Genomic DNA, 24,973 nt, shown 5'->3' with positions numbered 1-24,973 from the left:
GTGGGTTTCCAACCAATTGTGTAGCTGTTGTGCCTCAGAATAGATTCACCTTGCTTTCTCAGACAAAACCAGCCAATCTTGAGAAGTAAAAAGTTTATTGAAACAATCAAAGTAAAAGCAGTAAAAGATTCAGTGGTTACAAAGTAAAAAGTCCAATATATTCCTTGGAAGTTTAAGCAGAAGACATGAAGCAAAACAAGAAGCCCCAAACCAGGAAGCAGCTTAAGGTTACACGAAGCAGGCTGTTGCTAAATCCTTAGCCCCGAACTGGGCTACTGCAAGCCATATTGCAACGTTGAACTAACACAGGATCTCTGTCCAGGCAGATTACTTATACGTTTCACAGCAAAACAGCAAACATCAAACAAGCCTTAACGAGCAGTTTTCCCACAGATGAGGTCAACCCTTCTCTGCCAGCCGCGCGATCCTTCGCACCACCTGGCCTGCGCGGCCTTGCATCCCACCGACTGTCTGACCTTGCTTCCCAGCAACTGCCTTATCACTCACATTCCGATCTTGTGAAGACATTGAAGACACAGACCTGTCTCTAAATTCATGGGAAGAAAGCTGAGAGCCCACATCTGCACTATTCTCAATCCCATCTGCACGCTCCTCACTCCCATTCCCATCACATTGGTGCTGAATCACAACACTATCCCCCCCCCTAGGGCCCCCCCGTGGGCCCCCCACCGGCCCGGGCTTGGCCGGGTAGGCCCGGTGAAAACGGGACACTAGGAGAGGAGCATGAACATCCCGAGCATCCACCCAACAGCGCTCCTCAGGCCCATAGCCCACCCAGTCCACCAAGTACTGTAACTTGCGGTGATGACGACGAGAGTCTAAAATGTCCGCTACTTCGAACTCCTCCTCGCCATCGCGTAGAATCGGGGGGGGGGGGGGGCGGAGGAGCCCCGCCAGCATCCGGCCGGACTTCCGTGGCGGGTCGCAGCAAAGATCGATGGAAAACTGGATGAATCCGCATGCCGTGCGGAAGTTTTAGTTTAAAGGTCACAGGATTTAACTGTTCCACCACTGGGTATGGTCCCACAAAACGTGCGTCAAGCTTCCGAGAGGGGCGTTGGATAGGCAGATGTTTAGTGGACAACCAAACACGATCTCCCACTTGAATCGGTGGACCTGGTTGACGATGGGTATCCGCCATCCGTTTGTAATCCTCTTTTGCTTGTTCAAGCTGAGCCTTTAAGATCTCTTGAATCGCTGAGAGCTCCTGCAGCCAAGTGGTAGCAGCAGGGACCTCCCCAGGCCCAATCACGGAGGGAAAGAACCGGGGGTGGTATCCATAGTTAGCAAAGAACGGGGCCTCTTTAGTCGACCCGTGAGTAGCATTGTTGTAGGCAAACTCGGCTACAGCAAGAAGCGAGGCCCAATTGTCCTGTTGATAATTGACAAAACATCTCAAGTATTGTTCAAGGGTGGCGTTGGTCTTCTCGGTCTGGCCATCAGACTGTGGATGATGCGCCGACGACATCCGACTCGCGATGCCTAACTGTCGTTGTATCTCCTTCCAGAAGTGCGAGGTAAATTGAGCCCCACGGTCGGTCACCAAGCTCTTTGGAAGTCCATGAAGACGGAAAATGTGGCTTAGGAATAAATCGGCAGTTTCTTTGGCAGTAGGCACTCCCCCACAGGGAATGAAGTGTCCCATCTTGGTAAAAAGATCCACCACCACCAGAATGGTAGTGAAACCTTGGGATTCTGGTAAATCCGTGATGAAATCGGCCGACACAATTTCCCAGGGCCGACTCGGAGTAGGCAGAGGTTGTAGCAAACCAGCCGGTTTGCCAGTAGGATTCTTGGCGCGGTGACAAACAGGACAGCCGTTGACATATTTCTCGACCTCTCGCCGGATCTTGGGCCACCAAAAGTCCCTCAGTATTAGCTGCAGTGTTTTAAAAATCCCAAAATGTCCCGCCGGCTTGGTATCATGGCATAGTTTTAAGATTTCCTCCCGCTCGGGGCCGAGCGGCACATAGACCTGTGAACGATGACACAGCATCCCATCTATTTCTTGAAATGGGAACTTTAATCCGGCCTCCAGTTGTTCTTGCACCCACAAGTCCTCTTGCTGCCGTGCCCGGATTCTTTCAGCCAAAGTCGAAGGGGGCCTCGTTGTGCTGGTAAATGCAAAGTTTTCTGGCCGCAAAATACAGGACTCTGAGGAGTCTTCTTGGCCCCGAGTATATTCCGGCTTGCGCGACAAAGCATCTGCTTGTTTGTTTTGGGCCGCCGGCACGTAGCAAATTCGGAAGTTAAATCTCTCAAAAAACAATGCCCAACGCTGCTGTCGTTGGTTTAACTTCCAGGACGTACGGAGATATTCCAGATTGCGGTGATCCGTATGAACTTCCACTGGTTGGGGAGCACCCTCTAGCCAATGTCTCCAAGTCTCAAACGCTGACTTGATGGCTAGGAGCTCTTTTTCCCAAATGGTGTAGTTTCTTTCTGGGGCAGTCAACTGTCGAGAAAAATATGCACAGGGCCGGAGATGATCCCCCGCAGGTTGTAGCAACACTGCCCCGACCGCCACATCCGACGCGTCGGCCTGCACCACAAACAGCTTAGTAGGATCAGGATGTTGCAGGATAGGCTGGGAAGTGAAAAGTTCTTTGAGCCGCTGAAACCCTCTTTCAGCCGCCTCAGTCCATAGGAACGGCCGTTTACCTCTCAGGCATTGAGTAATAGGGTCCGCCCAGCGGGCAAAGTCGGGGATGAATTTGCGGTAATAATTGGCGAACCCCATGAATCTTTGGATGTCCTTTTTGCTCCCAGGGGATTTCCATTCCAACACCGCGGAGACTTTAGTGGGGTCCATGGAGATTCCCTCCGCCGAAATGCGGTGTCCCAGGAAGTCTACTTCCTCTAGGTCGAAAGCGCACTTCTCCAGCTTCGCGTACAGTCCATGATCCCTCAGGCGCTGAAGCACCGCACGCACCTGTTGAGTGTGGTCACGGGGATTCGTCGAGTAAATCAGGAAGTCGTCCAGGTAAATGACTAGAAAGTGGTCTAAAAAATCGCGAAAGACGTCGTTGACGAAGTGCTGGAACGTGGCTGGAGCGTTGCAGAGTCCGAAACCCATAACTCTGTATTCAAAGCTCCCGAAACGGGTCTGGAAGGCTGTCTTCCACTCGTCCCCTTCCCGGATACGCACCAAATTATAAGCCCCCCTTAGGTCCAATTTGGTGAAAATCCGAGCTCCTCGCAACCGGTTGAGCAACTCCGGGATGAGGGGAAGCGGATAGCGGTTCTTGATCGTAATGTTGTTCAATGCTCGATAGTCATTGCAGAGTCTCAGTTCCCCTGACTTCTTCTTGATGAACAAAACTGGGGAGCCGGCCGGCGACTGCGAGGGACGAATGAACCCCTTACGTAGGTTGGTATCCAAAAACTCCCGAAGAGCTGCCAGCTCCGGTTCCGAGAGAGAATACAACCGCCCACGCGGAATCGGGGCGCCCGGAATCAAGTCAATAGCGCAGTCGTACGGACGGTGGGGGGGAAGTCTCTCCGCCTCCTTTTCGCTGAAAACGTCCCAGAAATCTTGGTATTTGGCGGGCAGCTGGCCCGTAGCCTGTGCGGCAACCTCTGCGAGCCGACACTTCCGCTCCCCGCCGCAATGGTCTTTACAAAAGGCCGAAGTGAATCGTAACTGTTTCTGGGACCACCAAATGGTCGGGTTGTGCTTGGCCAGCCATGGGATTCCCAACACCACAGCGTGTGGAAGGTCCGTGACCAAAAAGGAGACCTCTTCCACATGGTCCCCGACCTTCATCTGCACGGGCGCCGTATAGCGAGCGACCGGCCCGGCTTTCAGCGAGCGCCCATCAAAGTTTTGTACATCCCAGGGAGGCTGAAGGTCTAAGCATTGTAATCCAAGGTGTTCCACAAACCGACTGTCCATGAAATTGTTAGTGGCCCCACAGTCGACCAAGGCGTGCACCGCTGTGGGAGTCTTTTGAGCTATACAAAACGAAACCAACAGAAAGAACAGCATCCCAGTGGCGGGCTCTGGAAACGGGATGGAGACCGAGTCAGCGAGCCCAGCTAAACTCGGTCGTTGCCTTCCCCCGCCGGCTGTTCGGCCCACTGCTCACCCGAACTCTGGGCCGGGGGCGCCACGGCCTCCGCTGAACCAGAGGCCCCTGCCAGGCGAGGGGTCATCTTCTTCTTTACGGGGCACTCCCGAGAAAAATGTCCACTGCCCCCACAATACCAACACAGGTTCAGCCGTTGTCTCCGCGCCTTTTCCGCCGCATCGATTTTGGGGCGCATGGAACCCAACTGCATGGGCTCCTCTGCGTCAGGCACATGAGCTGGCGGCGGTCCCAAGCGACGTGGTACCCCTGCATCGGCCCCCCTTCGACCAACTGGCCGAGAGCCGGCAAGGATATGGCGTTGGGTAGTCATAGTCCCATCTACCCGGATACACAGGGACATCAACTCCTCCAAATCGGCTGGAACAGCGGAACGGGCCACCTCCAACTGCATCTCCTGGGTGAGCCCCGCCTTGAAAGCACTCATGTAGGCGGCATCATTCCAGGCAAGCTCCCGCTGCAAAACACGAAATTCTGAAATGTATTCGGCCAAATGTCCTTCTTTCTGCTTGAGAGCTCGCAACTTTCGATCCGCCATCTCCCGGTGCACTTGGCCTCCCCATACTTTATGCAGTTCATCCATAAAAGCCTTGGCGGTGTTGCACACAGGGGAAGCAGCCTCACGTAACGCGGTGGCCCAGGAGAGGGCCGGGCCCTCCAACAGACTGTAGGCAAAGCCCACCTTGGCGGCTTCATCTGGGAACTCCGCTGCCCGCACTGTGAGATAGGCATCACACTGCCCCAGGAAATCCTTGACCCGTTGGCTGTCTCCAGAGAACTTGTTAGGCAACGCCATGGGAGTCCTTAGCGGCTGAACCGGAGGGTTGGCTGCTGCTTGCCCTTGCATCGTTGCTATCTGCTGCTGAAGGGTCACCAGCTGTTGTTGCATCGCTTGAGCTTCAGCGGGATTCATAGTGGCTGGGAGAAGCAAGGACTTTGTTGGTGGTTAGTTCAAACTGTTGTGCCTCAGAATAGATTCACCTTGCTTTCTCAGACAAAACCAGCCAATCTTGAGAAGTAAAAAGTTTATTGAAACAATCAAAGTAAAAGCAGTAAAAGATTCAGTGGTTACAAAGTAAAAAGTCCAATATATTCCTTGGAAGTTTAAGCAGAAGACATGAAGCAAAACAAGAAGCCCCAAACCAGGAAGCAGCTTAAGGTTACACGAAGCAGGCTGTTGCTAAATCCTTAGCCCCGAACTGGGCTACTGCAAGCCATATTGCAACGTTGAACTAACACAGGATCTCTGTCCAGGCAGATTACTTATACGTTTCACAGCAAAACAGCAAACATCAAACAAGCCTTAACGAGCAGTTTTCCCACAGATGAGGTCAACCCTTCTCTGCCAGCCGCGCGATCCTTCGCACCACCTGGCCTGCGCGGCCTTGCATCCCACCGACTGTCTGACCTTGCTTCCCAGCAACTGCCTTATCACTCACATTCCGATCTTGTGAAGACATTGAAGACACAGACCTGTCTCTAAATTCATGGGAAGAAAGCTGAGAGCCCACATCTGCACTATTCTCAATCCCATCTGCACGCTCCTCACTCCCATTCCCATCACATTGGTGCTGAACCACAACAGTAGCCTGTTGTCGACCTTTGCAACCCGAAAGACAGTTGCATCTGTCAAATAGGAAAATTAGGTACCACCTTAAAGTGTGGGGAGGCTAAATTAACTGATTTATGAGGCCATAAAGAAGACTCCAGCAAAGCATTCCAGCGGGGAAGCATGTGGGGAATGCGGAAGTGCTTCATCAGCGTCGCAGATGGACGATAAAAGGGACAGCTCTCCTGGCGGCCAGAAAAAGTTAAATAGCCTCTGTGTATGTCTGTATATGTTTGTATGTCAAAAATTTGGCATTGAATGTTTGCCATATATGTGTACACTGTAATCCGCCCTGAGTCCCCTGTGGGGTGAGAAGGGCGGAATATAAAAGCTGTAAATAAATAAATAAATAAACATAAACATTGATTTGTAAGAAGATAATATCCAACATACAGATGACTTGGCCATGGTGGTCCACGCTCTAGTTACATCCAGAATAGACTACTGCAACGCTCTTTACGTGGGGCTGCCTTTGAAAACTTCTCGGAAGCTTCAATTAGTCCAACGGTCAGCAGCCATGTTGTTAACTGGAGCGGCGTACAGGGAGCGTACCACTCCTCTGTTGCGTCAGCTCCACTGGCTGCCGATTGGCTTCCGGGCACAATTCAAAGTTCTGGTTTTAACCTTTAAAGCCGTGAACAGTTCTGGCCCAGATTACTTGTTCGTACATATCTCCTGCTATGAACCCTCACGAAGCTTAAGATCATCAGGAGAGGCCCTGCTCTTGATCCCGCCACTCTCACAAACGCAATTGGTTGGGATGAGAGACAGGGCCTTCTCAGCAGTTGCCCCCCCCCCAAGTCTGTGGAACTCCCTCTCTAAGGACATCAGGTTGGCCACCTCCCTCCTGTCCTTTAGAAGACAACTGAAGACCTGGCTCTGTAGCCAGGCATTTTATGAAAGGATAATGACAATAGGAAAGGATTTTGGGTTGCGACACTGGATTTCCAGGTTTGATTTTTGCTTTACAAGCATTTTAATATTTTCTGGTAAATGAATGTATTGGCTGATGTGTTTGATGTTTTAAGATGATTTTACTGTTTTAATGTTTTATTGTATTATTTGATCGTATTATTTGATGTAAAGTGCTGTCATGTCCAGCACTTTAAATTTATTCATTACATTTGGCCCGGCCCTAGTTTTAAATGTGTCATGATGTATTGTTTTGATGTTTTACTGTTATTGCTTTAATGTTTATTGGTTTGCTTTATGAGTTTTATTGTTGTATTTGTTATGCTGTTGTTTTATTGAGGGCCTTGGCCTTTGTAAACCGCACTGAGTCCTGCGGGAGATGTTAGCGGGATACAAATAAAGATAATAATAATAATAATAATAATAATAATAATAATAATAATAATTGTATATGTTGTAAGCTTCGTTGATGCCTATGTGAGGCCGCTCTGAGTCCCCTTGTGGGGAGAAGGGCGGGATAGAAAAATGTATGAAATAAATAATAAAATAATAAATATATGTAAATATTAGTATATAGTCATCAGTAGCAGCTAAATTGAAAATGTGTTGCGATGTGCCAATTAATTCATCTTTTCCTTCACCAAATATTTGTGTATTATACATGATTGAAAATGTTTTAGTTACTGACTTTTAAAAAAATATTTTATTGAAAGGGAAGAGAAAATTCAGAAGATACCAAACATCATTGCAAGTATAAAAGGAAACAGGGAACAGTTGGGACAGATGAAGCATCATAGGTGGAGCCCAAGGAAAAAAGAACAGGAGAACACAAAAGTGAAGTTTGAACCTAATACTGAGCATTTTACTCAGCAAGAATTTGCTAATCCTGCTGTCTCACTGTTTGGTGTCCAACACAATAACAGTGGAAATGGCACGTGGACATCAAACAGCGCCTCCGGTTTTTGCTTTAGAGGTCAGCGTCATGAGAACATGTGCTGTAACAAAACTCCAAGACCTTTCTACAGCAGAGAGGAGCGGTTCTTCAGTTTGTCTTCAACAGAGAGAGAAAATTGTCAGCTACACCCAGGCTTGCAGCAATGCTCCCCAGACAGTTATTTGGAAGAATGCATGAAATTACCATGTCCCCCAGTATCTCCAGGAACTCTGTACAACAATAGTTTGCCTCATAACACACTGATAAAAACGGAATATGATTCAGATTCTGAAAATATAGCTAACAGCCATACCATTTTACCAAGTTGTGCGTGGATGGAAGAAAACAGCACAGTCAAAAAGCACTTTCCTGCAAGAGTCCACCTTAAAACAGAACTCGGCACACCATCATCCCCACAACATTGTGTCTATCCACCGTATAACTGGCAACACATAGTGATGCATCATTCCAATAACCTTAGTAGAAGTGGACTTGGCAAAGCAACGCCTAACAAAGAAACATTTTTACTGGACCTTTCAAAATCCATTGACGCAGAAACTATGGAGAGCCCACAAACTTCATATTATAGCAGTCAGTTCTATAGTAGCTTTTCAGTCGAAGAGAAGGGGCTGAATACGCAGGTTCTGAAGTCACACTCTGAGTTTAAAAATCTCTGCTTGAATCAGACAGTTAAACATGAACCTTTCGATTCTCGTCCTATCTCCAGGAATACTCAGACAACAGTAGAGATGACTTTCTGTGAAACACCTTTAGCTGATTCTCATCCTCATAAAATAATGCAGCAGCAAACTGTTTGATGTGTTGTGGTGCTACAGAGTTTGGCATTGGTAGTGCAGAAATGGGACACAAAGCAGAAAATACCTCATTCATAAGACATTTTCCATTGTAGGGATCCAGAGCTATACATGATATTTATGATAAATGTTCTAGATTTACAGTTATTGGCATTTTTACGGTATCATGGAGTGTAATTCCCAGTCACCCACAGAATCTAACAGAGGAGTGTGCTTCATATTTATAAAAATACGAGGGGTATTTTTTAAGTAAGGTCCATGGCCATGTTCTAGAGGCATTCTCTCCTGACGTTTTGCCTGCATCTATGGCAAGCATCCTCAGAGGTAGTGAGGTCTGTTGGAACTAGGAAAGTGGGTTTATATATCTGTGGAATGACCAGGGTGGGACTAAGAACTTTTGTCTGTTGGAGCGAGGTGTGAATGTTTCAACTGACCACCTTGATTAGCATTTGATGGCCTGGCAGTGTGTCGGTTCCTGGGGCAATCATTTATTGAGAGGTGATTAGAAGTCCCTGATTGTTTCCTCTCTGCTGTTTTGCAGTTGTAATTTTAGAGTTTTAGAGCTGCAAGACAGAGAACAAGCCACGAGAGTAAAGACAAAGATCCACCCAGAGGAAAAGTGTTCTTGCCATACATCAAGGGAACCACTGACCGCATAGGGAAGCTGATGAGGAAACACAACATATAAACTATCTACAGACCCACCAAGAAAATCCAACAAATGCTACGTTCAGCAAAGGACAAGAGGGATCCTCTCACTTCTGCAGGAATCTACCGTATACCATGCAGCTGTGGACAAGTCTACATAGGGCCCACCAAATGCAGCAATGCCCAAAAATGAATCAAGGAACATGAAAGGCACTGCAGACTACTTCAACCTGAGAAATCAGCCATAGCAGAGCACCTGATGAACCAACTTATTATTTGAGAACACAGAAATGCTGGACCACTCCAACAACCACCATGTCAGACTACACAGAGAAGCCATTGAAATCCACAAGCATGTGGACAATTTCAACAGAAAGGAGGAAACCATGAAAATGAACAAAATCTGGCTACCAGTATTAAAAAATTCTAAAATTACAACAGGAAAACAGCAGAGAGGAAACAATCAGGCACATCTAATCACCTCTCAACAAAAGATTGCCCCAGGAATAATGCTTTGACCACAAAGGTATTCACACTGAGGCTGGTATAAGTTGATAAAAATAACAAGAACTTTTATTGAACAGAGTTAGATATTTCAGGTACAAATGCTTGATGGTTTCAGTAAAAAATCTGGCATACAAAGCTTGTGGTCTTAAAAACGTCCGGGTTTCAAGTCTTAAAAGTTACAACGCAGAAAATTACTTCAGGAAATGAATTTCTGAAAGTAACTCCCACAAAAAAAAACCCCTTAGGAATCTAGCCAAAGCCTGAACTAGTTTTCCTTAAGGAAAAGAACAGATCACTCACGGGGTGCTGTTCCACACAGTATTCTAGCTATATTTTCTATAGCTATTCCTGAATACTCTACAAAAGACTGACCCAAAATGTTCCTTCAAAACCCCAAACAGCTCCCACTAACACCCTTAGAATCATAGAATCAAAGAGTTGGAAGAGACCTCATGGGCCATCAAGTCCAACCCCCTGCCAAGAAGCAGGAATATTGCATTCAAATCACCCCTGACAGATGGCCATCCAGCCTCTGTTTAAAAGCTTCCAAAGAAGGAGCCTCCACCAAACTCCGAGGCAGAGAGTTCCACTGCTGAACGGCTCTCACAGTCAGGAAGTTCTTCCTCATGTTCAGATGGAATCTCCTCTCCAAGCTCCAACTCTCCACTCTCAACTCCAATCTGGTAATCTGAGAACTCAAGCCTCAGTTTAAAAGTCACTTTTTTCCTTCAGATCGCTTAGGCTCCGCCCCCATCATTCTAACCAATCCTAGTGGTCTAACTTTCCCTCCAAGACTAGAACACGACCGCTTTAAGGCAAACCTAACCTAAGATGCGCTTACTTCTTGGGAAGAGAGCAATGTCCAATCTCGATAAAATAGTAAAGAGTAGAGACATCACACTGGCAACAAAGATCCGCATAGTCAAAGCCATGGTATTCCCTGTAGTAACCTACGGATGTGAGAGCTGGACCTTAGGGAAGGCTGAGCGAAGGAAGATAGATGCTTTTGAGCTGTGGTGTTGGAGGAAAGTTCTGAGAGTGCCTTGGACTGCGAGAAGATCCAACCAGTCCATCCTCCAGGAAATAAAGCCCGACTGCTCATTGCAGGGAAGGATACTAGAGACAAAGTTGAAGTACTTTGGCCACATCATGAGACAGCAAAGCCTAGAGAAGACAATGATGCTGGGGAAAGTGGAAGGTAAAAGGAAGAGGGGCCGACCAAGGGCAAGATGGATGGATGGCATCCTTGAAGTGACTGGACTGACCTTGAAGGAGCTGGGGGTGGTGACGGCCGACAGGGAGCTCTGGCGTGGGCTGGTCCATGAGGTCACGAAGAGTCGGAAACGACTGAACGAATGAACAACAACAACCTAAGATGGCATCTCCCTGTCTCCCTTCTCTAAAATGGATGCCGTGGCTTCACCAGGCCCACTCTCCTAGGCCTAAGCTAGCTTGCCAAGGTAAGGGATTCATTACAAGCATCATACAAAATACACATAGCCTTTCAAGAAAATAAATTCTTTTGCAAAGAGGTATTTTGCAGGAAATAAATTAACATCGGTTTATTCCTACAGTGACAGTTCTGCTACTGTTGTCACTTTTGACTTGCCGTCACTCTATAAATGCAAGATGTAAAGATACCCTCTCATCAGCAGATGCCGTAGACTCGGTTATGATCTTCTTGTTTGAATTTATTCACCTTTCATGTGCTCGTCCTCTTTTCTTACTGCCGCCTTATTTCCAAAACATTATCAACCGTTCTAATGAGTCATGTCATCTCATGATGTGACCAAAGCACAATAATCTCAGTTTGGTCATTCTGGTGTCAAGTGAGAATCTTGGCTTGATTTGCTCCAAGACCCATTTATTTGTCCCTTTTTTGGCCATCCACAGGGTTTGTAGAACTTTTCTCTACACTAGATTTCAAATGAATCTATTCTCCTGCTGTCAGCTTTCTCCACTCTCCGGCTTTCCCAACCAAACATGGATATTGGAAATATAATGGCATGGAGAATTCTGACTTTGATTTTTCATCATATATATTTACACTTTATTATCATTACTTATTACAAAAGCAAAAATGCATAGTAGCTTTCTTTTTTAAAGGAGTATAATTAGGCAAATAATGTAAACAGACAAATAATGAAAACAAATGATTCTTATTGTTAAGACATACCATCCATATGCTGTTCTGCTTCCATCACCATTCAGTATAGCAGTATTGACATGAATACAAAACGTTTTAAAAATCCATTTTATGTTTGTAGGTCATATACTTTGTTTCCAGTCTGAAAATATTAGTTCATACATGAAAAAAAACAAACAGATGTGATTCATGTTATCTCATATGTGTAACTTTCAGTATTGAATCAAGAGAAAAAGACAACATTTAGTTGAATAATAAAAGCAGTAGTATAATTTATTCCATAATCGCAGCTCAGGTAGTTTTTTTTCCTTTTTCTTTTCAAAACAAATCTGACATTTTCCTTTATTTTGATACTCTCTCCTGCAAAAGAAAAAGTTACAAAATTAGAAATTATAGAATCTAAAATTAGAAATTACAGAATTGTGTAGTGCAGCTACACCATTTAGTATTTTAACAAAGTTTTATCTGAATTTCAACTTTACGATACTATTTCTTAAGTTTACACTCTGCTGTTCTTTGATGTAAACCTCAGTATTTGTTAATAAATATTATTTGTAAAAGTGGAATTTGTAACCTTGTTTTCCGTTCTTAGTATACATGTTCTGACAGATGTAAATTCTTATCTATTCACATGAAAAGAGCTTCTGCGTGCAACATATGATTCTTTTGTATTAAAATCTATATAAATAAAAATGGAATGCTCGTTTGTGGGATTAACAGAATTCAAAAACCACTGGATGAATTGACACCAAATTTGGACACAAGACACCTAACGACCCGATGTATGTCCTTCACTCAAAAATTTTTGATTTTGTCATTTGGGAGTTGTAGTTCTTGGGATTTATATTTCACCTACAATCAAAGAGCATTCTAAACTCCACCAATGATGGAATTGAACGAAAGGTTACACACAGGACTCCAATAAACAACAGAAAACACTAGAAGGGTTTGGTGGGCATTGACCTTGAGTTTGAGAGTTGTAGTTCACCTATATCCAGAGACCACTGTGGACTCAAACAATGATGGATCTGGACCAAACTTGGCACAAATATTCCATATGCCCAAATATGACCACAGATGAAGTTTGGGGGAAATGGAACTTGACATTGGGAGTTGTAGTTACTGGGATTTATAGTTCACCTACAATCAGAGAGATTCTGAATCCCACCAACGACAGAATTGGGGCAGATTTTCCACACAGAACCCCCATGACAGAAAATACTTAAGGCCATCCAATCCAACTCCCTTCATCAGGGCAAGAAAACATAAAGTCCTCCTGACAAAGAGCCATCCAGCCATAGATAGATTAGATAGATAGATAGATAGATAGATAGATAGATATGATTCACACACACACACACAGATAGAGTATCATAGATTTGAAAGGGACCCTTAAAGAAGGACAATGATATGATGCATGTTCCAGGGTTGGCAAACCAGACACTTTCCACATCAACACTGACAAAGAAACAGCAAGAAATACTGTTTACCCAACAAGCATGAAGAAATTACATATATTAGAAATCAACACTTTCTCATTACTTTATTTTCCAGATCAACAGACTGGGCCACAGCAACGCGTGGCAGGGAACAGCTAGTCTATATAAATAAAAATGTAATGTTCGTTTGTGATATTCACAGAACTCAAAAACCACTGGGGGAATGGACACCAAATTTGGACATGATACACCTAACAAGCCAATTTATGTCCTTCCCTCAAAAAAATTGATTTTGTCATTTGAGAGTTGTACTTGCTGAGATTTATAGTTCACCTACAATCAAAGAGCATTCTGAACCCCACCAGCGATGGAACTGAACCAAACTTGGCACACAGGACTCCCATGACCAACAGAAAATACTGGGAGGGTTTGGTGGGCAGTGTTCTTTGGTTTTGGATTTGTAGTTCACCTACATCCTGAGATCCCTGTGGATTCAAACAATGATATATCTGTACCAAACTCTACATGATTACTCAATATGCCCAAATGTGAACACTGGTGGAGTTTGGGGAAAATAGAATCTTGACATTTGGGAGTTGTAGTTGCTGGGATTTATAGTTCATCTACCATCACAGAGCATTCTGAACCCCACCAAACTTCCCACACAGAACCCCCATGTGGGCCACAGCAGCGCGTGGCGGGGGACAGCTAGTGTACAATAGTTTGGGGATGCTAAGTGCACAACTAAGTAAGACATCAAGTTAGGTAATAGTTCTTAATGAGTCTATAAAGTCTCAACCATAAAATAAAGGATAAAATGTATATCATGTTATGTCACATGGACTCCCCTTGCACATTTTTTAAAAACTATATTATATTTATTTACAGCATTTTTACTCCGCTCTTCTCAACCCTCAAAGGGGGAGTCAGAGCAGCTAACATAGGCAGCAATTTGATGCCACAATATCAATAAACACCAATATAAAATCATCTATATAAATAAAAATGTAATGTTCGTTTGTGGGATTAACATAACTCAAAAACCACTGGACGAATTGACATGAAATTTTGATACAATACACCTAACAGTCCAACGAGTGTTCATCCTCAAACTACAAGAGAGTGTTCATCCTCAAACTACAAGAGAGGAGATCAAACTACAAGAGAGGAGATTCCATCTGAACATGAGGAAGAACTTCCTGACTGTGAGAGCCGTTCAGCAGTGGAACTCTCTGCCCCGGAGTGTGGTGGAGGCTCCTTCTTTGGAAGCTTTTAAACAGAGGCTGGATGGCCATCTGTCAGGGGTGATTTGAATGCAATATTCCTGCTTCTTGGCAGGGGGTTGGACTGGATGGCCCATGAGGTCTCTTCCAACTCTTTGATTCTATGATTCTATGATCACCCGTAAAAACACAAAAAACCCCCAGCAGAACAGACTTAACCCCCCCCAAAATACACCATATATATAATACACATACACACACACTCATATACATATACACATGCACACATACATACATACACACATATATATATACCCAAGCACACACAAATATATACACACATACATCTACATATATAAACACACATATACATATACACATGCACACAAAAATATACACACGCACACATACATACACACATATGTATTTAAACAGAGGCTGGATGGCCATCTGTCAGGGGTGATTTGAATGCAATATTCCTGCTTCTTGGCAGGGGGTTGGACTGGATGGCCCATGAGGTCTCTTCCAACTCTTTGATTCTATGATTCTATGATTCTATATATACACACAAATATGCATATGGACAAGCGCACACATATACATAATATACATATACACATATAAACACACAAATATATACACACATATATACACATCTACACACACATATGCACACACATATATACACCCACACATGTATATGCAAACACACATATATACACAGATACACAAAAATATACACACATATAAACACATATATGCACACACAAAACACATACATACAGACTGGGCTACAGCAACGTGTGGCAGGGAATGGCCAGTAAATACACATAAGGTTAAAAACAGTAAGAATTAATTATATAATCACCTAATTGCATAATCACATAGCTGTTTCCCATTATCATAACAGGCGTCAGGTCCAGTTCCATGTTCGGAATGCCCACTAGCCGAAAGCCTGGTTCCAAAACCACGATTTTAGTTTTTTTCTGAAAGAATGGAGGGAGGATGCCGATCTAAGAAAGAAGAGTTTCACTAGGCAGATAAAACTGCAGCTAGGCAAACTGAAGCAAAATACTTTTACTCTCCCAAAATAATATCCCAGACAGGCCCCATATCCCAGGATCTGATCCCAAGCCAATAGTGAAAGGACAAAGTAGCAGCCAATAGTGAAAGGACCAAGGCAGAGACATCTCCGGCTCATCCCTTGTTTGGGTATCAGCCAGCACGTCAATGACTTAAATCTAGAAATAGTTTTCTAAGATCTACGGAGACACTCGCCGGAACACTACAGCAAGCAAGAGTCCAAAAGTGGCAGGCTCAAACCCAGAACCTCAAACAATGGCTGATACCAAATGAGAGACTCCCCCCTGGGCACACAGAGGACTGGGCGTCTTGGAAGGCGCTGAGCAGACTGCGCTCTGGCACCACGAGATGCAGAGCCAACCTTCAGAAATGGGGCTACAAAGTGGAATCCTCCACATGTGAGTGTGGAGAGGAGCAAACCACTGACCACCTTCTGGCAGGGGGTTGGACTGGATGGCCCATGAGGTCTCTTCCAATGCTATGATTCTATGATTCTATATAACCCTGGCAGACAATCCACAATATCTGCTTCCACACTGCCATATAATCCAGTTCAAGCTGTGTGGAAAGGGCCTGGATGGGCCCTGAGTACACACTGCCATATAATCGACTTCAAAGCAGATAATCTGGATTTGATAGGGCAGTGTAGAGTAGGCCTAAGGGACCTTCCAGACAGGTCCTATATCCCAGGATCTGATCCCCAGGGTTTTATTTTGTCGTGTCAGGACAACCAGTCAAAGTATATTACATTTCTAACAGAACAAAGCAAACAAACAGACAAAATACAAAATGTGTGAGTTTGGTAGTTGATTAAATGTCCTTTGACCAGTATCTGGCCACTTGGAATGCTTCTGGTGTTGCTGCAAGAAGGTCCTCCATTGTGCATGTGGCAGGGCTCAGGTTGCATTGCAGAAGGTGGTCAGTGGTTTGCTCCTCTCCACACTCACATGTGGAGGATTCCACTTTGTAGCCCCATTTCTGAAGGTTGGCTCTGCATCTCGTGGTGCCAGAGCGCAGTCTGCTCAGCGCCTTCCAAGACGCCCAGTCCTCTGTGTGCCCAGGGGGGAGTCTCTCATTTGGTATCAGCCATTGGTTGAGGTTCTGGGGTTGAGGCTGCCATTTTTGGACTCTCGCTTGCTGAGGTGTTCCAGCGAGTGGCTCCGTATATCTTAGAAAACTATTTCTAGATTTAAGTCGTTGACGTGCTGGCTGATACCCAAACAGGGGATGAGCTGGAGATGTCTCTGCCTTGGTCCTTTCACTATTGGCTGCTACTTCCTGGCGGATGTCAGGTGGTGCAATACCGGCTAAGCAGTGTAATTTCTCCTGTGGTGTAGGGCGCAGAAACCCCGTGATAATGCGGCATGTCTCATTAAGAGCCACATCTACTGTTTTAGTGTGGTGAGATGTGTTCCACACTGGACATGCATTCTCAGCAGCAGAGTAGCACAGCCAAGGGCAGATCTCTTCACTGTGTCTGGTTGTGATCCCCAGGTTGTGCCAGTCAGCTTTCGTATGAAATTGTTTCTAGCGCCCACTTTTTGCTTGATGTTCAGGCAGTGTTTCTTGTAGGTAAGAGCACGGTCCAGAGTGACTCCCAGGTATTTGGGTGTGCTGCAATGCTCCAGTGGGATTCCTTCCCAGGTGATCTTCATAGCTCGGGATGCTTCTCTGTTCTTGAGATGAAAGGCACATGCCTGTGTTTTGGATGGGTTGGGGATCAGCTGGTTTTCCCTGTAATAGGCAGTAAGAGCACCTAGAGCTTTGGAGAGCTTCTGTTCTACCATCTCAAAGCTCCCTGCTTGAGTGGTAATGGCACTATCATCAGCATAGATGAAACTCCCTGTCCCTTCTGGCAGTGGCTGGTCATTTGTGTAGATGTTTAACATGGATGGAGCAAGCACGCTCCCCTGAGGCAGGCCGTTCTTCTGTTTCCGCCATCTGCTTCTCTGGCCCTGGAACTCAACAAAAAAGCTCCTGTTTTGTAGCAGGTTTCCTATGAGGCGGGTGAAGTGGTAGTCCTTTGTGATATTATACATTTTTCTCAGGAGTAGGCGTGGTTCACAGTATCATAGGCTGCTGACAGGTCTATGAAGACAGCTCCTGTGATCTGCTGCCTTTCAAAGCCATCTTCTATGTGCTGATTATATCTATGTGCAGCACATCTGTCAGGGGTGATTTGAATGCAATATTCCTGCTTCTTGGCAGGGGGTTGGACTGGATGGCCCATGAGGTCTCTTCCAACTCTTTGATTCTATGATTCTATGTAACCCTGGCAGATAATCCACAATATCTGCTTCCACAGTGCCATATAATCTAGTTCAATCTGGATTGTATAGAGCAGTGGTTCTCAGCCTTCCTAATGCCACGACCCCTTAATTCGCTTCCTAATGTTATGGTGACCCCCAACCATAAAATTAGTTTCATTGCTACTTCATAACTGTCATTCTTGCTGCTGTTATGAATAGTAATGTAAATATCTGATATGCAGGATGTATTTTCATACACTGGACCAAATTTGGCACAAATACCCCATACACCCAAATTTGAATATTGGTTCGGATTGGGGGAGGGTATTGATTTTGTCCTGTGGGAGTTGTAGTTGCTGGGATATATAGTTCACCTACAATCAAAGCGCATTCTGAACTCCACCAACAATGGAATTGAATCAAACTTGGCACACAGAACTCTCATGACCAACAGAAAATACTGGAAGGGTTTGGTGGGCACTGACCTTGAGTTTTGGGAGTTGTAGTTCACCTACATCCAGAGAGCACTGTGCACTCAAACAATGATGGATCTGGACCAAATTTGGCACGAATTCTCAATATGCCCAAATGTAAACACTAGTGGAGTTTGGGAAAAATAGACCTTGACATTTGGGAGTTGTAGTTGATGGGATTTATAGTTCACCTACAATCAAAGAGCATTCTGAACCCTATCAACGATTGAATTGGGCCAAACTTCCCACACAGAACCTCCATGACCAACAGAAAACACTGTGTTTTCTTGTGGTCTTTGGTGACCCCTCTGACACCCTCTCGCGACCCCTCCAGGGGTCCCGACCCCCAGGTTGAGAAACACTGGTATAGTGCTTTGTGTAAAGGGCCTGGATGGCCATATCGACTTCAAAGCAGATAATCTGGATTTGATAGGGCAGTGTAGAGTAGGCCTAAGGGACCTTCCAGACAAGCCCCATATCCCAGGATCTGATCCCAGTTTCTCTGCTTTAAACTGGATTATGTGAGTCCACCCTGCCAGATAATCTGGGATAAACAGAAAGCTTGGGATCAGATCATGGGATGTGGGGCCTGTCTGGGAGACTATTTTGGGAGAGTAGAAGCATTTTGCTTCAGTTTGCCTAGCTGCAGTTTCATCTGCCTAGTGGAACTCTTCTTTCTTGGGATCACTTGCACTCTATGAGTCATCTCATGACGTCAGCACTGTATCTCCGCCTAAAGCAGATCCTGCTTTGTTTCCACTTCATTGTCTCCCGCGCGAGCTCTCAAAGTCTCGCGACTTCCTCGGGCAAATATCGCGAGAATACAGCAAAGGGCAGGTTCTGGCGTCCGTCATCAGGACGCGCCGGCAGAGCCGGAAGCGGTGGGAAGGAGTAAGAGGGGCCTGCTTGATGCTTTTCCAGAGAGAACTCGAATTGGCGTCGAGAGTTTTTCGGATGTCTTTGTCGTGATACATATATGTGGCTATCCTCCGCCTCCAGGTTTGCGCCATGGAAGAAGCCTCGGAGACGCAAGCTGAGAAGCCCATCAACGCCACTCCTTTCTATTGCAATGTGAGCCTTGTTTTTCCTCTCACGATGACATGAAAGCATAATTCCAGGCCAAAGCAGATTTGTAGGATTTTATTTAACTGTGTGGAAGGGCCCCTTCTATACTACTATGGAACTGGATTATCTGGCAGTGTAGACTCATATAATCCTGTTCAAAGCAGATAATGTGGTTTTTTTTAAACTTCAAAAAAACCAAGATTATGGCAACAAGAATGATTGACAACTGGGAAATAGAGGGAGAAAATGTGGAGGCCGTGACAGACTTTGTATTTCTAGGCGCAAAGATGACTGCAGATGCAGACTGTGGCCAGGAAATCAGAAGACGCTTACTTCTTGGGAGGAGAGCAATGTCCAATAGTAAAGAGTAGAGACATCAGACTGGCAACAAAGATCCGCCTAGCCAAAGCCATGGTATTCCCTGTAGTAACCTACGGATGTGAGAGCTGGACCTTAGGGAAGGCTGAGCGAAGGAAGATAGACGCTTTTGAGCTGTGGTGTTGGAGGAAAGTTCTGAGAGTGCCTTGGACTGCGAGAATATCCAACCAGTCCATCCTCCAGGAAATAAAGCCCAACTGCTCATTGGAGGGAAGGATACTAGAGACAAAGTTGAAGTACTTTGACCACATCATGAGGAGACAGCAAGCCTAGAGAAGACAATTATGCTGGGGAAAGTGGAAGGTAAAAGGAAGAGGGGCTGACCAAGGGCAAGATGGATGGATGGCATCTTTGAAGTGACTGGACAGACCTTGAAGGAGCTGGGGGTGGTGATGGCCAACAGGGAGCTCTGGCGTGGGCTGTTCCATGAGGTCATGAAGAGTCGGAGACGACTGAACAAATGAACAACAACATGGCACTGTAGAAGGGGCCTCAGTAATGTGTTTCTGCTTAATTTTATTGTTATTTTTGCAAACATAGATTTTAAAGTAACAAAAGTTCTTGATCCCTGAAATGACCTGCAAAAACAACATTTATTATTGTTATTATTATTAACTTTCAGTTCTTGTGGGTTTTTTCGGGCTATATGGCCATGTTCTAGAGGCATTTCTCCTGACGTTTCACCTGCATCTATGGCAAGCATCCTCAGAGGTAGTGAGGTCTGTTGGGACTAGGAAAAGGGTTTATATATCTGTGGAATGACTAGGGTGAGACAAAGGACTCTTGCCTGCTGGAGCTAGGTGTGAATGTTTCAACTGACCACCTTGATTAGCATACAATGGGCTGACTGTGCCTGGAGCAAACTCTTCTTGAAAGGTGATTAGATGTCCCTGCAGAGAGAAAAACAGGCAGGGACATCTAATCACCTTTCAAGAAGAGTTTGCTCCAGGCACAGTCAGCCCATTGTATGCTAATCAAGGTGGTCAGTTGAAAGATTCACACCTAGCCCAACTTACAAAAGCCCTTTGTCTCACCCTGGTCATTCCACAGATATATAAACCCCTTTTCCCCCAGTTCCAGCAGACCTCACCTCTGAGGATGCTTGCCATAGATGCAGGCGAAACGTCAGGAGAAATGCCTCTAGAACATGGCCATATAGTCCGAAAAAGCCCACAAGAACTGAGTGATTCCAGCCATGAAAGCCTTCGACAATACATTATTGTTATTATTATTAACTTTATTTATACCCCGCAAAATCTCCCAGAGGACTCGATACGGCTTACAAAGGCCAAGGCCACCAACAACAATAACATACACATACCCATTTTAGGGATAACAAACTTTGGCCCTTAATAATAATCATCTATATAAATAAAAATGTAATGTTCGTTTGTGGGATTAACCAAACTCAAAAACCAGTGGGCCAATTGACACCAAATTTGGACAGCATACACCTAACAACCCAATGTATGTCCTTCACTCAATTTTTTTTGATTTTGTCATTTGGGAGTTGTAGTTCTTGGGATTTATAGTTCACCTACAATCAAAGAGCATTCTCAACTCCACCAATGATGGAATTGAACCAAAGGTGACGCACAGGAATCCCATGACCAACAGAAAACACTAGAAGGGTTTGGTGGGCATTGACCTTGAGTTTGGGAGTTGTAGTTCACCTACAACCAGAGACTATTGTGGACTCAGACAATGATAGATCTGGACCAAACTTGCACGAATATTCCATATGCCCATTAATGAACACAGATGGAGTTTGGGGGAAATAGACGTTGACATTTGGGAGTTGTAGTTCCTGCGATTTATAGTTCGCCTACAATCAAAGAGGGGTGAAAATTGCCGGAAGAAACATTAACAAACTCAGATATGCAGATGACACCACTCTGATGGCCGAAAGCGAGGAGGAACTGAGGAGCCTTCTAATCAAGGTGAAAGAAGAAACGCAAAAGCTGGGTTGCGGCTAAACATAAAAAAAACCAAGATTATGGCAACAAGAATGATTGACAACTGGAAAATAGAGGGAGAAAACGCGGAGGCCGTGACAGACTTTGTATTTCTAGGTGCAAAGATTACTGCAGATGCAGACTGTGGCCAGGAAATCAGAAGACACTTACTTCTTGGGAGGAGAGCAATGTCCAATCTCGATAAAATAGTAAAGAGACATCACACTGACAACAAAGATCCGCATAGTCAAAGCCAGGGTATTCCCTGTAGTAACCTACGGATGTGAGAGCTGGACCTTAGGGAAGGCTGAGCGAAGGAAGAGAGATGCTTTTGAACTGTGGTGTTGGAGGAAAGTTCTGAGAGTGCCTTGGACTGCGAGAAGATCCAACCAGTCCATCCTCCAGGAAATAAAGCCCGACTGCTCATTGGAGGGAAGGATAGTAGAGACAAAGTTGAAGTACTTTGGCCACATCATGAGGAGACAGCAAAGCCTAGAGAAGACAATGATGCTGGGGAAAGTGGAAGGTAAAAGGAAGAGGGGCCGACCAAGGGCAAGATGGATGGATGGCATCCTTGAAGTGACTGGACTGACCTTGAAGGAGCTCGGGGTGGTGATGTCCGACAGGGAGCTCTGGCGTGGGCTGGTCCATGAGGTCACGAAGAGTTGGAGACAACTGAACGAATGAACAACAACAATCAAAGAGCATTCTGAACCCCATAAACAACAGAATTGGGGCAAATTTCCCACACAGAACCCCTATGGCCAAGAGAAAATACTTAAGGCCATCCAGTCCAACTCTCTTCACTTAGTTCATCTGGAGAGGCCCTGCTCACGATTCCACCTGCGTCGCAAGCGCGTTTGGTGGGGACGAGGGACAGGGCCTTCTCGGTGGTGGCCCCTACTCTGGAACTCTCTCCCCAAGGACATCAGACAAGCCCCAACGTTGGCAGTCTTTAGGAAGAGCTTGAAGACCTGTCTGTTCCAGTGTGCCTTCCCAGAATAGGAACCTCCCAAATGCACTTTACTAGAGATTTAAGATTGCCTGCGCATTGCACCTACCCTAAAATCCCTACATTTCACCTGTCATGCCCAACACTTTTAATTTTAGTTATCACATTTGGCCCGGCCCTAGTTTTAAATGTGTTATGATGTATTGTTTTTAATGTTTTATGGTTATTGCTTTTAATGTTTATTGGTTTGCTTTATGAGTTTTATTGTTGTATTTGTTATGCTGTTGTTTTATTGAGGGCCTTGGCCTTTGTAAGCCGCATCGAGTCCTTCGGGAGATGTTAGCGGGGTACAAATAAAGTTAATAATAATAATAATAATAATAATTTTCATGTCTCCAGTTTTGTCTTTTGTACTTAGCTTCCGACTTTCCCCTCAGAAGAGCTCCTGCATTTTATGCCCTTATTTCCTCTCCCTTTCAGAAAGTTGTGATAAGTATTTTGAGCAAGGTACAAGCACTGCATTTGTTATTCCAAATGTAATGCACTTCGTTTTTATATAGGTGTGTTATGCTGTGAAACATTAAAGTTTCAGTCATTGTTTTATTAATGCACAATATGAAGTTTCCCTATTCCACAGCTGAATGCTACTCCTATTGTGCCTGACTGAAATAATCTTCCCCTAGCTTCTTTTCTCCAAAGGGATATATTTGATGTGGAATATTTAGTTGGAGATATGGAATGCTGGCAGTTTTACTGAGCTGATGTTAATCCAAGGTCTGCACTGTGAAATTCTGGAAAAGTTTGTGTTCTATTCATTAGGCTTATTAAACAACTGACTTGATATTTTCCTTAAGAATAGTTTTTAATGTTTTGTCTTATGTCTTTTAAAATTTCTGTTTGATTTAGATCTGCAAAATCTATTGTGCATCGCCTGTAAATCTACAGTCTCATTTCCTTGGGTCCAAACATAGGCTGGTAAGGTCATTTTTCTCATTTATCTTTTACGGTTATAGTAATTACAGTTATATATACAAGATTACAGTGAGTTAAATACTTTTAATGTAAAAATTAGAGTCAGACAGTACCTACTTTTTGGATGAGGATGAATAAGCTGAGGATTAATCCTGACAAGACAGAGGTCCTCCAGGTCGATCGTAAGCCGGATCAGGGTATAGGGTGGCAACCTGTGCTTGATGGGGTTGCACTCCCCCTGAAATCACAGGTCCGCAGCTTGGGTGCCCTCCTAGACTCATTGCTAACACTTGAAGCCCAGGCGTCGGCGGTGGCTGGGAGGGCCTTCGCTCAATTAAAACTCGTGCGCCAGCTGCGACCGTACCTCGTGAAGTCAGATCTGGCCAGAGTGGTCCACCCTGGCCAAGGTGGTCCACGCCTTAGTCACCTCCAGATTGGACTACTGTAATGCACTCTACGTGGAGCTGCCCTTGAAAACGGCTCGGAAATTTCAATTGGTCCAGCGGGCAGCAGCCAGGTTACTAACTGGAGCGACTTACAGGGAGCGGTCAACCCTTTTGTTTACGGAGCTCCATTGGCTGCCATTCATTTTCCGGTCCCAATTCAAGGTGCAGGTTCTTACCTACAAAGCCCTGAATGTTTTGGGACCCACCTACCTGCATGACTGCATTTCAGTGTACAAACCCACGCGATCTCTTCGATTATCTGGGGAAGCCCTGCTCTCGCTCCCACCCCCTTCGCAGGCGCAATTGGTTGGGACAAGGGAGAGGGCCTTCTCTATGGTGGCCTCCCGACTCTGGAACTCACTTCCCAAGGATATCAGGAAAGCCCCCACATTGGTCTTTAGGAGGAGCCTGAAAACATGGTTGTTCCAATGTGCATTCCCTGAATAAAGGAAATAATTCCCTGCAAAATGTCCTCAGAAGCACTTAAACTATCATTTGGGTTCTCCCTACATTTCCTTTAAAACCCTCCTACTAGATACATCCTACTTACCTCTGTTCATTCCCAGCATTTATTTTTAAAATTTTAAACTATTACATCTGGCCTGGCCATAGGTTTTTAACCCTTGCGTGTTATTGTTTATATGTTGAGTTATATTAACTGCATTGTTTTATTTGCTCATTGTTTGTTGTTTTTATTGATGTGTTGTTGGGCTTGGCCTCATGTAAGCCGCTCCAAGTCCCCTTGGGGAGATGGTAGCGGAGTATAAATAAAGATTTATTATTATTATTATTATTATTATTATTATTAAAGCTGTAAATGTAGCTTCCTGTCTCAGGTGCATGTTGAACAGGAATGGGTTGCTCCCTTCATCACCCCTCACGATGAGAGGTGAATGTCCAAACTTGGGAGACTGCCTTATTTAATGAAGGTAAGGAGCCCCCGGTGGCGCAGTGGGTTAAAGCACTGAGCTGCTGAGCTTGTTGATCGAAAGGTCACAGTTCGATTCCGGGGAGCGGCGTGAGCTTCTGCTGTCAGCCCTAGCTTCTGCCAACCTAGC

General features: G+C 45.0%; 2 protein-coding genes across 2 annotated transcripts in view; both read left to right on the top strand.

Moving 5' to 3' along the window:
- AHRR (aryl hydrocarbon receptor repressor) overlaps positions 1 to 12,246 on the top strand; it is a 50,616-nt gene extending 38,370 nt beyond the window's left edge. Inside the window, exon 10 of the mRNA XM_067470150.1 lies at positions 7,344 to 12,246. Coding sequence (XP_067326251.1) covers positions 7,344 to 8,382 — 1,039 coding nt within the window. The 3' untranslated portion in view covers positions 8,383 to 12,246. The remainder of the gene's footprint in view (positions 1 to 7,343) is intronic.
- Positions 12,247 to 18,974: 6,728 nt separating this feature from the next.
- The window catches only part of LOC132778491 (uncharacterized), a 33,070-nt gene continuing 27,071 nt past the window's right edge, over positions 18,975 to 24,973 (top strand). Inside the window, exons 1-2 of the mRNA XM_060781497.2 lie at positions 18,975 to 19,218; positions 23,404 to 23,472. Of these exons, the coding sequence (XP_060637480.2) occupies positions 19,156 to 19,218; positions 23,404 to 23,472 (132 nt within the window). The 5' untranslated portion in view covers positions 18,975 to 19,155. The remainder of the gene's footprint in view (positions 19,219 to 23,403; positions 23,473 to 24,973) is intronic.

The sequence above is a fragment of the Anolis sagrei genome, chromosome 6 (assembly GCF_037176765.1).
Source record: "Anolis sagrei isolate rAnoSag1 chromosome 6, rAnoSag1.mat, whole genome shotgun sequence".
NCBI classification, from domain to species: Eukaryota; Metazoa; Chordata; class Lepidosauria; order Squamata; family Dactyloidae; genus Anolis; species Anolis sagrei.
The sequence above is the reverse complement of the archived record's forward strand: the minus strand, read 5'-3'. Positions and strand labels throughout refer to the sequence as shown.